Source organism: Tachyglossus aculeatus, chromosome X1 (assembly GCF_015852505.1).
Source record: "Tachyglossus aculeatus isolate mTacAcu1 chromosome X1, mTacAcu1.pri, whole genome shotgun sequence".
In the NCBI taxonomy this organism is placed as follows: Eukaryota; Metazoa; Chordata; class Mammalia; order Monotremata; family Tachyglossidae; genus Tachyglossus; species Tachyglossus aculeatus.
This window is the reverse complement of record NC_052101.1, coordinates 116,064,692-116,078,070: the sequence shown is the minus strand read 5'-3', so window position 1 is coordinate 116,078,070 and position 13,379 is coordinate 116,064,692. Positions and strand designations below refer to the sequence as shown.

General features: G+C 44.8%; 1 protein-coding gene across 1 annotated transcript in view; it reads left to right on the top strand.

Annotated features, from left to right (window-relative positions):
• The first annotated feature begins 1,687 nt into the window (after window positions 1-1,687).
• The window catches only part of LOC119949921 (adhesion G protein-coupled receptor E3-like), a 38,055-nt gene continuing 26,363 nt past the window's right edge, over window positions 1,688-13,379 (top strand). The window contains exons 1-7 of the mRNA XM_038771776.1: window positions 1,688-1,847; window positions 2,343-2,492; window positions 4,955-5,104; window positions 7,429-7,570; window positions 9,523-9,577; window positions 9,965-10,175; window positions 10,266-10,412. Coding sequence (XP_038627704.1) covers window positions 1,688-1,847; window positions 2,343-2,492; window positions 4,955-5,104; window positions 7,429-7,570; window positions 9,523-9,577; window positions 9,965-10,175; window positions 10,266-10,412 — 1,015 coding nt within the window. The remainder of the gene's footprint in view (window positions 1,848-2,342; window positions 2,493-4,954; window positions 5,105-7,428; window positions 7,571-9,522; window positions 9,578-9,964; window positions 10,176-10,265; window positions 10,413-13,379) is intronic.

The following is a 13,379-nucleotide window of genomic DNA, read 5'->3' as shown; positions in this document are numbered from 1 at the left end:
ATACGTAGGTGCTATGGAGCTGGGGGAGGGATGAATATCTAAGTGCTTAAGTGTTTATACTGCCAAAGACAGCTATTTTGTTAATATTTCTCATGGCTTCTGTAAAGTTTGAGAGAAAGGACCACAAAACTCTAGCAAAAGTTGTAAACCTTTAACAACCAAAGGTTGAAAAATTAACTTCAGCCTTTTGTTAAGTGCTTACTCTGTGCCATTCATTCAGTCATATTTACTGAGCTCTTACTGTTTGCAGAGCACTGTATTAAGCACTTGAGAAAGTACAGTACAACATTAAACAGTGACATTCCCTTCCCACAACGAGTTTACAGTCTAGAGGGGGGGAGCCAGACATCAATACAAATAAACAAAATTGCAGATATGTACATAAATGCTGTGGAGCTGTGAGGGGGAGAGAGCAGGCACCATACTAAGCTCTGGGGTAGATACAAGCTAATCACAGTCCATGTCCCACATGGGACACACAGTCATAATCCCCATTATACAGATGAGGTAACTGAGGCACAGAGAAGTTGTGATTTGCCCAAGGTCACATAGCAGATGAGTGGAGGAACCAGGATTGGAACCCAGGTCCTCTGGACTCCTAGGCCTGAGCTATTTCCACTAGGCCACACTGCTTTTTTTATGGTATTTGTTCCAGGTAGAAGAGAGGATGTGAGCAAGAGGTTAGCAGAAAGAGAAGAGTAATAGGCACAGTGAGTAAGTTAGCTTGAGAGATGTGGTGATACTAGAGCTAGGGTATAGTAGGAGAGGAGTGAGGATAAGTAAGGAGAATAATAATAATAATGATGATGGTATTTGTTAAGTGCTTACTATGTGCCAAGCACTGTTCTAAGCGCTGGGGTAGATACAAAGTAATCAGGTTATCTCATTTGGGGCTCCCAGTCTTAATCCCCATTTTACAGATGAGGTAACTGAGGCCCAGAGAAGTTAGGTGACTTGACCAAAGTCACACAGCTAACAAGTGGCGGAGCCGGGATTTGAACCCATGACCTTCTGACTCCCAAGCCAGGCTCTTTCCACTAAGCCTCGCTGAAGAGAGTTGACTTGAAGGCCTTAAAGGAGTTCAGGAATTTCTGCTTGATGCAGAGAGGAATGGGCTGCCATTGGAGATTTTTGAGGAGTAGGAACATGTGTGGAATGATGTCTTTAGGAGAATGAACCAGGAAGCAGAGTGAAGAATGGACTGGAGAAGGGAGAGACAGATGGCAAGAGAGGTCTGCAAGGAAGCTGATGCAGTACTCAGGTTGAGATATAAATGCATGTGACAGTTTGAATAGAGACGAAGGGGCAGGTTCTGCAGATGTGGAGGAAGAACCGATAGAGTCTGATGACAGCCTGAATATGAAAGAAAGCGAGATGTCAAGGGGAGGATGGTACTGAGGACAATTTTCAACCAGCCTCAGGGTTTGGCTTCTGCAATTCCTCTTACAGTCCCATTGAAACCTAGTTATAATAAAAAAATTCAGGGGACCAAGATATGAATGTTGTTCAAAGTTGGATCATCACTGATAGCTTGCATCCCCGGACAATTTTCTGGTACTAGGATGGACAAAGTGTTGGTGTCTAAGATATGAGTGTTAGGTTCACAACAACCTGTGTTGTTTGTGAACCTGAGACTGCAGGTTGTGTTATTTTCATTTCAATCAAATGTTACTTTGAAGCCTAGAATATGGAGTTCTATTTCCTTCCTCACTCCACAGATGCATGCCAAACCAACATCGTTTGTCCTAAAAATGCAAGTTGCAAGAACAACTATTGCAAATGCAATAGTGGATTTAAATCAAGCTCCAGAAAAGAAATCTTTGTGGACCAAAATGTAACGTGCAATGGTAAGTAAGGGGTTAGCAGTGACAAGTGAGCAATCCACTACTATATGTATTAACAATAATCATTATTATAATGACTATTATAATAATTGTGGTATTCGTTAAGCACTTACAATGTGTCAGACACTTTACTAAGTGCTGGGGTGGATACAAGCAAATTGCGTTGGACACAGTCCCTGTCCCACTTTGGGCCCACAGACTTAACGACCATTTTCAAGATGAGGTAACTGAGGCCCAGAGAAGTGAAGTGCTCAAGCAAGTTAAGCGAGTGCCCAAGGTCACACAGCAGACAAGTGGAGGGATTAGAACCCACGCCCTTCTGACTCCCAGTTCCCTGTTCTATTCACGATGCCATGGGGAAATATTTAATGATGGAAAGCTTTCAAAAAGGAACTACCTGCAATTCTCTAACCGACAAGTGTCTCCTTGGTGATGTTTTAGAATTTTTCAGGGCATTTTGGCTCTATCTGAAAATAACATTTCCCCTTCATTTTACAGATATCAATGAATGTAAAGAAAATAAATTTATTTGCCCCATCACTTCATTTTGCCATAATACCATAGGAGACTATTACTGCAAGTGCCCTGAAGGGTATGCAGTGGAGAGTGGAGAGACCACCTTCAAGGGGCTAAAGATGAGATGCAGTGGTAAGTGGCAGATCTGTGGCAAAAGTAATAATAATAATTATGGTATTTGTTAAGCGCTTACTATGTGCCAAGTTCTAAGTGCTGGGGTAGATACAAGATAATCAGGTTGTCGTATGTGGGGCTCACAGTCTTAATCTCCATTGAACAGATGAAGTAATTGAGGCACAGAGAAGTTGTGACTTGCCCAGGGTCACATAGCGGATGAGTAGAGGAACCAGGATTGGAACCTCTGGACTCTTTCCACTAGGCCACACTGCTTTTTTGTTGTTGTTGTTGATATTTGTTCCAGGTAGAAGAGAGGACGTGAGCAAGGGATTAGCGGAAAGAGAAGAAAAAAAAGAAGAAAAGAGAAGAGTAATAGGCACAGTGAGTAGGTTAGCTTGAGAGAAGTGATGCTAGGGTATAGTAGGAGAGGAGTGAGGATAAGTAAGGAGAATAATAATAATAATGATGGTATTTGTTAAGTGCTTACTATGTGCCAAGCACTGTTCTAAGCGCTGGAGTAGATACAAGGTAATCAGGTTGTCCCACGTGGGGCTCCCGGTCTTAATCCCCATTTTACAGATGAGGTAACTGAGGCCCAGAGAAGTTAAGTGACTTGCTCAAAGTCACACAGCTGACAAGTGGTGGAGGCAGGATTAGAAGCCACAACCTTCTGACTCCCAAAGCCCGGCACTTTCCACTAAGCCTCGCTGAAGAGAGTTGACTTGAAGGCCTTAAAGGAGTTCAGGAAGTTCAGGAATTTCTGCTCGATGCAGAGAGGAATGGGCTGCCATTGGAGATTTTTGAGGAGTAGGAATATGTGCAGAATGATATCTTTAGGAAAATGAACCACGAAGCAGAGTGAAGAATGGACTGGAGAAGGGAGAGACAGGAGGCAGAGAGGTCTGCAAGGAAGCTGATGCAGTACTCAGGTTGAGATATAAGTGCATGTGACAGTTTGGATAGAGACGAGGGGGCAGATTCTGGAAATGTGGAGGAAGAACCGATAGAGTCTTGTGACAGCATGAATATGAAAGAAAGCGAGATATCAAGGGGAGGATGGTACTGAGGATAATTTTCAACCAGCCTCAGGGTTTGGCTTCTGCAATTCCTCTTACAGTCCCATTGAAACCTAGTTATAATAAAAAAATTCAGGGGACCAGGAAATGAATGTTGTTCCAAGATGGATCATCACTGATAGCTTAATAATAATAATGGCATGTATTAAGTGCTTACTATGTGCAAAGCACTGTTCTAAGCACTGGGGAGGTTACAAGGTGATCAGGTTTTCCCACGGGGGCGCTCACAGTCCTCATCCCCATTTTACGGATGAGGTCACTGAGGCCCAGAGAAGTTAAGTGACTTGCCCAAAGTCACACAGCTGACAAGTGGTGGAGCCGGGATTTAAACCCATGACCTCTGACTCCCAAGCCCGGGCTCTTTCCACTGAGTCACGCTGCTTCTCTCCCAGGACAATTTTCTGGTACTAGGATGGACAAAGTGTTGGTGTCTAAGATATGAGTGTTACGTTTCTACCTGTGTTGTTTGTGAACCTGAGATTGCAGGTTGTGTTATTTTCAATTCAATCAAATGTTACTTTGGTGCTTAGAATATAGAGTTCTATTTCTTTCCTCACTCCACAGATGCATGCCAAACCAACATTGTTAGTCCTAAAAACACAAGTTGCAAGAACAACTATTGCAAATGCAATAGTGGATTTAAATCAAGCTCCAGAAAAGAAGTATTTGTGGACCAAGTGGAGTCTGAGGTCATGGGTTCAAATCCTGCCTCAGCCACTTGTCAGCTGTGTGGCTTTGGGCAAGTCACTTAACTTCTCTGTGGCTCAGTTACCTCATCTGTAAAATGGGGTTGAAGACTGCGAGCCCCACATGGGACAACCTGATGACCTTGTATCCTCCCAGCACTTAGAACAGTGCTTTGCACATAGTAAGTGCTTAATAAATGCCATCATTATTATTATTATTATGAATGGTAAGTAAGGGGTTAGCGGTGACAAGCGAGCAATCCACTATTATTTGTATTAACAATAATCATTATTATTATAATGGCTATTATAATAATTGTGATATTTGTTAAGCACTTACTATGTGTCAGACACTTTACTAAGTTCTGGGGTGGATACAAGCAAATCGGGTTGGACACAGTCCCTGTCCCACTTGGAGCCCACAGTCTCAATCACCATTTTCAAGATGAGGTAACTGAGGCCCAGAGAAATGAAGTGCTCAAGCAAGTTAAGCGAGTGCCCAAGGTCACACAGCAGACAAGTGGAGGGATTAGAATCCACGACCTTCTGATTCCCAGTCCCCTGTTCTATTCACGATGTCATGGGGAAATATTTAATGATGGAAAGCTTTCAGAAAGGAACTAGCAGCAATTCTCTAACAGACTTAGTGATGTTTTAGAATTTTTCAGGGCATTTTGGCTCTATCTGAAAATAACATTTCCCCTTCGTTTTACAGATATCAATGAATGTAAAGAAAATAAATTTATCTGCCCCATCAATTCATTTTGCCATACTACCATGCGAGACTATTACTGCAAGTGCTTTGAAGGGTATGCAGTGGAGAGTGGAGAGACCACCTTCAAGGGGCTAAAGATGAGATGTTATGGTAGAAGTAGCGTGGCTCAGTGGAAAGAGCCCGGGCTTGGGAGTCAGAGGTCATGGGTTCTAATCCCACCTCGGCCACTTGTCTGTTGTGTGACTTTGGGCAAGTCATTTAACTTCTCTGTGCCTCAGTTCCCTCATCTGTAAAATGGGGGTTAAGACTGAGAGCCCCACGTGGAACAACCTAATCACCTTTTATCCCCCCCCAGATCTTAGAACAGTGCTTCACACACAGTAAGCGCTTAACAAATGCCATCATTATTATTATTAAGTGGCAGATCCATGACAAAAGTAATAATAAAAATGACGGCATTTGTTAAGCGCTTACGATGCACCAAGCACTGTTGTAAGTGCTGGGGTAGATGCAAGTTAATCAGGTTGTCCCACATGGGGCTCACAGTCTTAATCCCCATTGTACAGATGAGGTAACAGAGGCACAAAGTTAAGTGGCTTACCCGAGGTCACACAACACTCAGCAGAAAAGTAGCAGAGGTGACAGAACTGAGACAAAACCGGGGTCTAGCACTGCAATGTTTATCTCACAGTCTTGGAGGCGACACCAGTAGACGAGCACAGATGTGGTCTCATCTTGCAGTAGAGGAAGAAAGGGGTGTTGGAGGGTGGCAGTGATTCTTGTGTCACATTCTTCCCACACTCTCCCAGCAAGGATGGGAAAAGGAGGAATGACAGTGGGAAAGGGGATAGAAAGGAGGAGAATTAGGAGAAGGAGGATAGGATTAATTTGTATTTACTTTAGCACTTAGAATGGACATGTAGTAAGTGCGTACCAAATACCATAATGATAATAATAATAATAATTAACAATAAAAAAAATGAAGGAGGGGATAGGAAAGTGTTGTGGAGAGAGAAAAAAGTTCTGTGAAGTGGCAGAGAGGGACCCAATGACAGGACCTCCGGACTAATCCCCGCTTTTCCTCTGTTCCCCCTCCCCTCCCCATCACCATGACTCGCTCCCTCTGCTCTACCCTCCTCCCCGCCCCAAAGCGCTTGTGCATATATGTGCATATTTATAATGATAATTCTATCTATTTTTATTAATGATGTGTATATATCTATGATTCTATTTATTTATAATGATGCTACTTGATGTCTGTTTACTTGCTTTGATGTCTGTATTCCCCCTTCTAGACTGTGAGCCCACTGTGGACAGGGATTGTCTCTGTTGCTGAATTGTACTTTCCAAGCTCTTAGTACAGTGCTCTGCACACAGTAAGAGCTCAACAAATATGAATGAATGAATGAATGAATGACCTCAACCTTAACATGTCTAAAATTCATCCCTACCCCCTAAACCTTCTCCACCTATTCTTTTTCCAGTAACAGTCAACGAAATCACCACCCTCCCTATCTGTGAAGCCTGCAACTATGACATTATCTTTAACTCAATATATCAATCAATCATTTATCTCAACCCTCAAGTCTAGTCTGTGGCCAAATCCTGTCATTCTTCCTCCACAACATTTCTGGCATTTGTTCCTTCTTCTCCAAACAGTGACTACACTGGTCCAGGACCTTGTCATATCCTGCTCCTCTCCAGTCCCTCCCCCTTCCTGTCCCTTCGTCAACTTTCCCATCCTTCCCAGCAGGATCTCAAGAGGAGATCTCCTGCCTTCTATCAAAATCCACCCCCTCCCCCTGCACATCCGACCCTATCACTTTGCACCTTATCAAAACACTTGCCTCCTCCCTTCTTCCCTTCTTGACCAGCATCTTCAACTGTTCACTCTCCAGTGGCTTCTTTCCCACTGCTTTCAAACATGCTCATGTCTCCCCTATCCTAAAAAAGCCCTCCCTAGACCCCATCATCATCATCATCATCAATCGTATTTATTGAGTGCTTACTGTGTGCAGAGCACTGTACTAAGCGCTTGGGAAGTACAAGTTGGCAACATATAGAGACAGTCCCTACCCAACAGTGGGCTCACAGTCTAAAAGGGGGAGACAGAGAACAAAACCAAACATACTAACAAAATAAAATAAATAGAATAGATATGTACAAGTAAATAAATAAATAAATAAATAAATAGAGTAACAAATATGTACAAACATCTATACATATATACAGGTGCTGTGGGGAAGGGAAGGAGGTAAGATGGGGGGGATGGAGGGGGGACGAGGGGGAGAGGAAGGAAGGGGCTCAGTCTGGGAAGGCCTCCTGGAGGAGCTGAGCTCTCAGTAGGGGCGGTGAGCTCTCAGTAGGGCCTTCTGGCACACAGTTCAGTACACAGTAAGGTCTCAATAAATACAACTGCTTGACTGACTGAGGACAGAGTGTGGTCCCCGAGGGCGTAAACCCCAACATTTAAGAGGGTTCTCGCTCTGTCCTCCTTCCTCCCCACCTCTCCAAGGGCGGCAGCCCCCCTCAAATCCGGCCCAGCATGTCCGGGGTTCGCTTCCTGCCCGACTGGGGCTGCCTGACTGCCCGACTGAGACCCCATGGCTCTCTCCAGTAATCGCCCCATCTCTCTCCTACCATACCTCTCAAAACTCTCTGAGCAAGTTGTCTACACCCCCTGTCTCAAGTTCCTCTCCTCCAATTCTCTCCTTGACTCCTTCCAAACTGGCTTCTGCCCCCTTCACTCCACAAAAACCACCCTCTCAGAGGTCTCCAATGATCTCCTTCTTGCCAAATCCAATGGCCTCTACTCCATCCTAAACCTCCTCGACCTCTCAACCGCTTTTGACACTGTCTACCACCCCCTTCTCCTGGAAACATTATTCAACCTCAGCTTTGCTGACAGTGTCCTCTCTTGGTTCTCCTCCTATCTCTCTGGCCACTCATTCTTAGATTCTTTCACAGGCTCCTCCTCTGCCTCCCACCCCCTAACTGTGGTTGTCCCTCAAGGTTCAGCTCTGGGCCTCCTTCTGTTCCCCATCTACACCCACTCCCTTGGAAAACTCATTTGGTCCCATGGCTTCAACTACTACCTCTATGCGGATGATACTCAAATCTACATCTCAGCCCTGATCTCTCTCCCTTTCTGCAGTCTCACATTTCCTCCTGTCTTCAAGACATCTCTACTTGGATGTCCTGCCATCACCTCAAACTTAACATGTCCAAAACAGAACTCCTTATCTTCTCACCTAAACTTTGTTCTCCTCCTGAGTTTCCCATCGCTGTAGATGGCACCACCATCCTTGTTGTTTCACAAACCTGTAACAAGCAGCGTGGCTCAGGGGAAAGAGTCCGGGTTTGAGAGTCAGAGGTCGTGGGTTCTAATCCCGGCTCCACCACTTATCAGCTGTGTGACTTTGGGCAAGTCACTTAACTTCTCTGGGCCTCAGTTACCTCATCTGTAAAATGGGGATTAAGACTGTGAGCCCCACGTGGAACAATGTGATCACCATGTATCTACCCCAGTGCTTAGAACAGTGCTTGGCACTTAACAAATGCCATTATTATTATTATTATCCTTGACTCCTCTTTCTCATTCAACCCACATACTCAATCTATCACTAAATCCTGTCGGTTCAACCTTCACAACATCGCTAAAATCCTTCCTTTCCTCTCCATCCAAACTGCTACCACATTAATCTAAGCACTTATCCTATTGCACCTTGATTACTGTATCGTTCTGGAGTTTGGAAGGCACGAAGAGTGCGAGCTGGGGAATACTGGGTAAAATAGTGGGCAAAAACTAATGGTATATTTTTATTTTTAGCAGTGTACTAAATGCTGGGGTAGATATATTGCAATCAAATTAAACAGAGTCCCTGTCCCACATGGGTCTCGTGTTCTAAACGGAAGGGAGAACAGGTATCTACCCCCCATTTTTCAGAGGAGGGAACTGAGGCACAGAGAAGTTAAGTGATTTGGCCAAGGTCACACGGCAGGTGAGTGGCACAGCTGTGATTAGAACCCAGGTCCTCTGACTCCCAGCCCATGCTCTTTCCACTAGGCCATGCTGTTAGAGGCCAGTATGTAAGTGGGGACAGCTGGGGGAGAGTTGATGGAGAGTCTTGAAGAAAGATTTCCAGATTAACCAAAGCAAATGCTTGCATAGCCTTTTGGGTTGGATGGGCAACAATAGCTGGCCTTCTCTGCATCTTGGAGCCAGGAAGGGGCTAGAAGGGAACCTGAAATATTTCCACCCTTGTACATTGTTGCTGGGGGAAGGAGGAGGAGAAAGGCTCTCATCCTCTCAGAACTACAGGACTGGGGACAAGTGGAAACCCAGTTTGCTATTATCCAAGTGAAATAAGGAACCAAGACAATTTTCTGGGTATTTCAAGCAAAAATCTTTATTTTTCACCTGAATTAACTTGTTTTCCCTGAAATGCTTAATTACTTAAAATTGCTTCAGTTCTGCCATACCCTAGTGGAGATCTAGCCAAATACTTTGTGAAACTACGGTCTCCTGTCCGTGGAGCCTGATGGCTCTGTTACCCCATAAACTGCAGTTGTGTTCATCTTTTCTACTTCCCTCCATGGATGATCATGGCAAAGAAACACCTGGTGCTCCATAAGTGTTTCTGACTGCCAGTAGCATCTTAGGCCATGAAACACTTTAGATTCAGTGTCATCTGCCTCCTAGATATTGATGAATGTGCTCTGAGGCCTTCACCTTGTGGCCCTCATTCTATTTGCAATAATACCCTGGAAAGTTACTCATGCAGATGTTTGGCTGGATTCCTGTCTCCCCCTGGAACTCTTTGAAAACTTGGTATCTGTGCGACTTCCCACTGTGCGGGTAACATGCATTCGCTCTAGCACTGAGAACAGGGCTCGACACATACTAAGTGCTTAACAAATGTCATGCTAATAATATTAATGATAAAATACCAATCGCAACACCACTGGCCTCTTCAGCCCTGACCTAATGTCCAAGTCTGGCACTTTCAGAATTTAATGGAAACATCTCCAGTAGGTCCAGAAATTGATGCCTGTTTCCAAGGTTCCGGCTGTCCTCAAAATTCTGACTGTCATAACGGCTTGGGGAGTTACACCTGCACATGCAGGGATGGCTTTGCCTTCAGGAATTCGCAGTGCGAAGGTTCTGTGGCAATTCATTCTTATTTGGATGCTCGCAATTTTTTTTTGGCTAATCTCATTTGTGAACCTGTGGGATTGTGAACTAGCCCAGGTCAAACGTATAAAGCCACCTAATTAGACTGGCCTCTCTGTCTCCTCTTCTGTCCTCCAGATGTTGATGAGTGTCAGAACACCACAGTTAGTCCTGCACATGCAACTTGCAAAAACAAACTTGGAGGTTATTTTTGCACTTGCAGAAGGGGATTTGTATGGAGCAGGGGAAAACAGAAGTTTGTGGGTGGAGGAGTAGAATGTAAAAGTAAGTGGAGAGCTGGTTCCAAACAAGGGGAATGAGACTTACTTTTGAGGACCAGCCATCAGAAGGCCTGCAGTAATGAAAATCAATGGTAATAATGGTAGTATTAATGCTTATTATGTGCTAAACTCTGGGGTTGGTACAAGATTATGAGAATGGACACACCCCTACCACCTCTCATCATCATCAATCGTATTTATTGAGCGCTTACTGTGTGCAGAGTACTGTACTAAGTGCTTGGGAAGTACAAGTTGGCAACATATAGAGACAGTCCCTACCCAGCAGTGGGCTCACAGTCTAAAAGAGAGACCTCTGCATGGATGATTTTCAAATCCACCTCACTAAAGCCCTGACCTCCCTCCTCCACAACCTTGCATCTCCTTCTGCATCCAGTACATCTCTACATCCATGTCCTACCAGCAATCCAACTCAACAATGTCCTAAACTAAGCCCCTCATCTTCCCTCCCAAATCGGCTCCTCCAAATAACTTTCCCTTCTTCCTTAGCTTTACCCTTGACTCTTTGATTCCTCTCTTTCAATTTATTTATTGAGTGCTTACCACTGCACTAAGTGGTTGGGAGAGTACAGTATAACAGACTTAGTAGACATGTTCCCTGCCCACAAAGAGCTTACAGTCTAGAGTACTCTCCCTCCTACTTAGCCACTCAATTCTCCCCCCACCACCCAGCTCAGATGCTTCATTCATCTCAAACCAACCTACTCACTGTACCTCATTCTCGTCTCTCCTGCTCATGCTTTCCCTGCTACTGGGAACTCTCTCCCCCTTCACATCAGGCAGACCACTGCTTATCCCATCTTCCAGGTCCTTCTGACATCACATCTACTGCAGGAGGCCTTCCCTGATGAAGCTCTCATCTCCACAACCTATTTCGCCCTCAACTGCCATTTCAACACTTTGGCATCATCTAAGCACCTTGGTACTCTCCTCCCTAACCATTGTCCTCCTTTGTACACATCTTTACACTCTGTTGTTTCCTCCTGCCCCTAATTGACTTTAGTGTCTGTCTCCTCCTTTAGACTGAAGGCTCCTTGTGGGCAGGGATTGTTTCTATCATCTACCATCTCTATTGTACTGTACTCTCTCAAGCACTTAGTACAGTGCACTGCTTGTGCTCTTCATGGACTAGACTTGTGATATACAATATTCCTCAATTCACTGATTGATTCATTTCCCTGTTAAGTGAGTGGAGTGGGAGAAGTTTAGGTTCACACAAAGAGAGAAAGTTTCATGGTGAACCCAATCTCTGAGGAATAATTATAGGTTAGGAAGAGGTCAAGAATGAATGGGATTTGCCCTCGATGGCTCTCGACAGGGCTATGTGGTGGAAGGCTGGAGAAGCGGAAGCGTGAGGAATGGAGATTGGGATTTGGGGTGGCGATAAGAGAAGAGGACTGGGCTCCTCCTGAAACAGAGGGCTGTGAAGTGGAGTCCAGGCATCTGTCCAAGACCAACTAGGTTTGCGTTTCTGATGACCCCCCCAGGTTGAGGGGCTCAGTCCTGAGGGCTCATGTAGAGCTTTAACCTACAGATTTTGGTGCTAATTCCGTCTACACCAATGCCTTTTGGCCTTTGAAAACATGGTCACAAGGGCAATTTTAGATGATTAGGTGAGTTCTCGTGAATAGGTATCAGCAAATTTACTAGAAATTAAACACACACTTTTGCCATTTTCTCAGGGGTCTCATAAGCTCAGTTTGTCCTCGAACTTCCAACTGTTACAACCCTGTGGACAGTTCGTTACAAGTGCACCAGTAATAAACAGGTTTGGCCTCCAGGAACTCCTGGTGTGAAAGAGAAATTCAAGCCCAGATCTCCACTGACAAAGCAAACTGGGGAACCAGTGCTATTTTCTGGGTCTTTCAAGCACAAACCTCAGCTTTCCACTGTACCATCCAGTGTCCCCTGAAATGCCTAAGTCGAGGTTGGGGGGCAGGGGATGACACCCAACTGACTGCAGGACGTGGCCCACCTGAGATTTTTAACATCTTTTTTTCACCCAAGTGGCTAGCACGCATGACCTATGAAGTCAGCAGGATCTAGTCAGAAATGATATGTGCCCTGACTGACCACAGTTCTTGAGAGTAATTCAGTCGGATAAGTGCCAGTACTCTTATTGTCATGATCAAAATTGACTAAAGGTTTTTGTACAAATAAATGTGATTAAAATGTTTTTTTCACTTTAATTACCACTGTGGAGGTACCCCAGCACTTAGAACAGTGCTTGTCATATAGGAAGTACTTAAGATATCCTGACTGGATTACTGCATCAGCATCCTTTCTGATCTCCCAACCTCCTGTCTCTCCCCACTTCAGTATATACTTTACTCTGCTGCCTGGATTATCTTTGTACAGAAACACTCTGGGCATGTCACCCCCCTCCTCAAAAATCTCCAGTGGTTGTCTATCAAGCTGCGTATGAAGCAAAAACTCCTCACTATTGGCTTCAAAGCTGTTCATCACCTTGCCCCCTCCTACCTCACCTCCCTTCTCTCCTTCTATAGCCCAGCCTGCACATTCCACTCCTCTGCTTCTAACCTCCTCACTGTGCCTCGTTCTAGCATGTCCCGCCATCGACCCCTGGCCCATGTCCTACCTCTGGCCTGGAATGCCCTCCTCCTCACATCTGCCAAACTAGCTCTCTTCCTTCCTTCAAAACCCTACTGAGAGCTCACCTCCTCCAGGAGGCCTTCCCAGACTGAGCCCCCCTTTTCCTCTGATCCTCCTCCCCTCCCCTTCGCCCCTACTCCCTCCCTCTGTTCTACCCCATCCCCCACCCCACAGCACTTGCGTATATTTGTACATATTTATTATTCTGTTTATTTTATGTGATGTGTATATATCTATAATTCCATTTATTTATTTTGATACTACTGATGCCTGTCTACTTGTTTTGTTTTGTTGTCTGTCTCCCCCTTCTAGACTGTGAGCCCATTGTTGGGTAGGGATT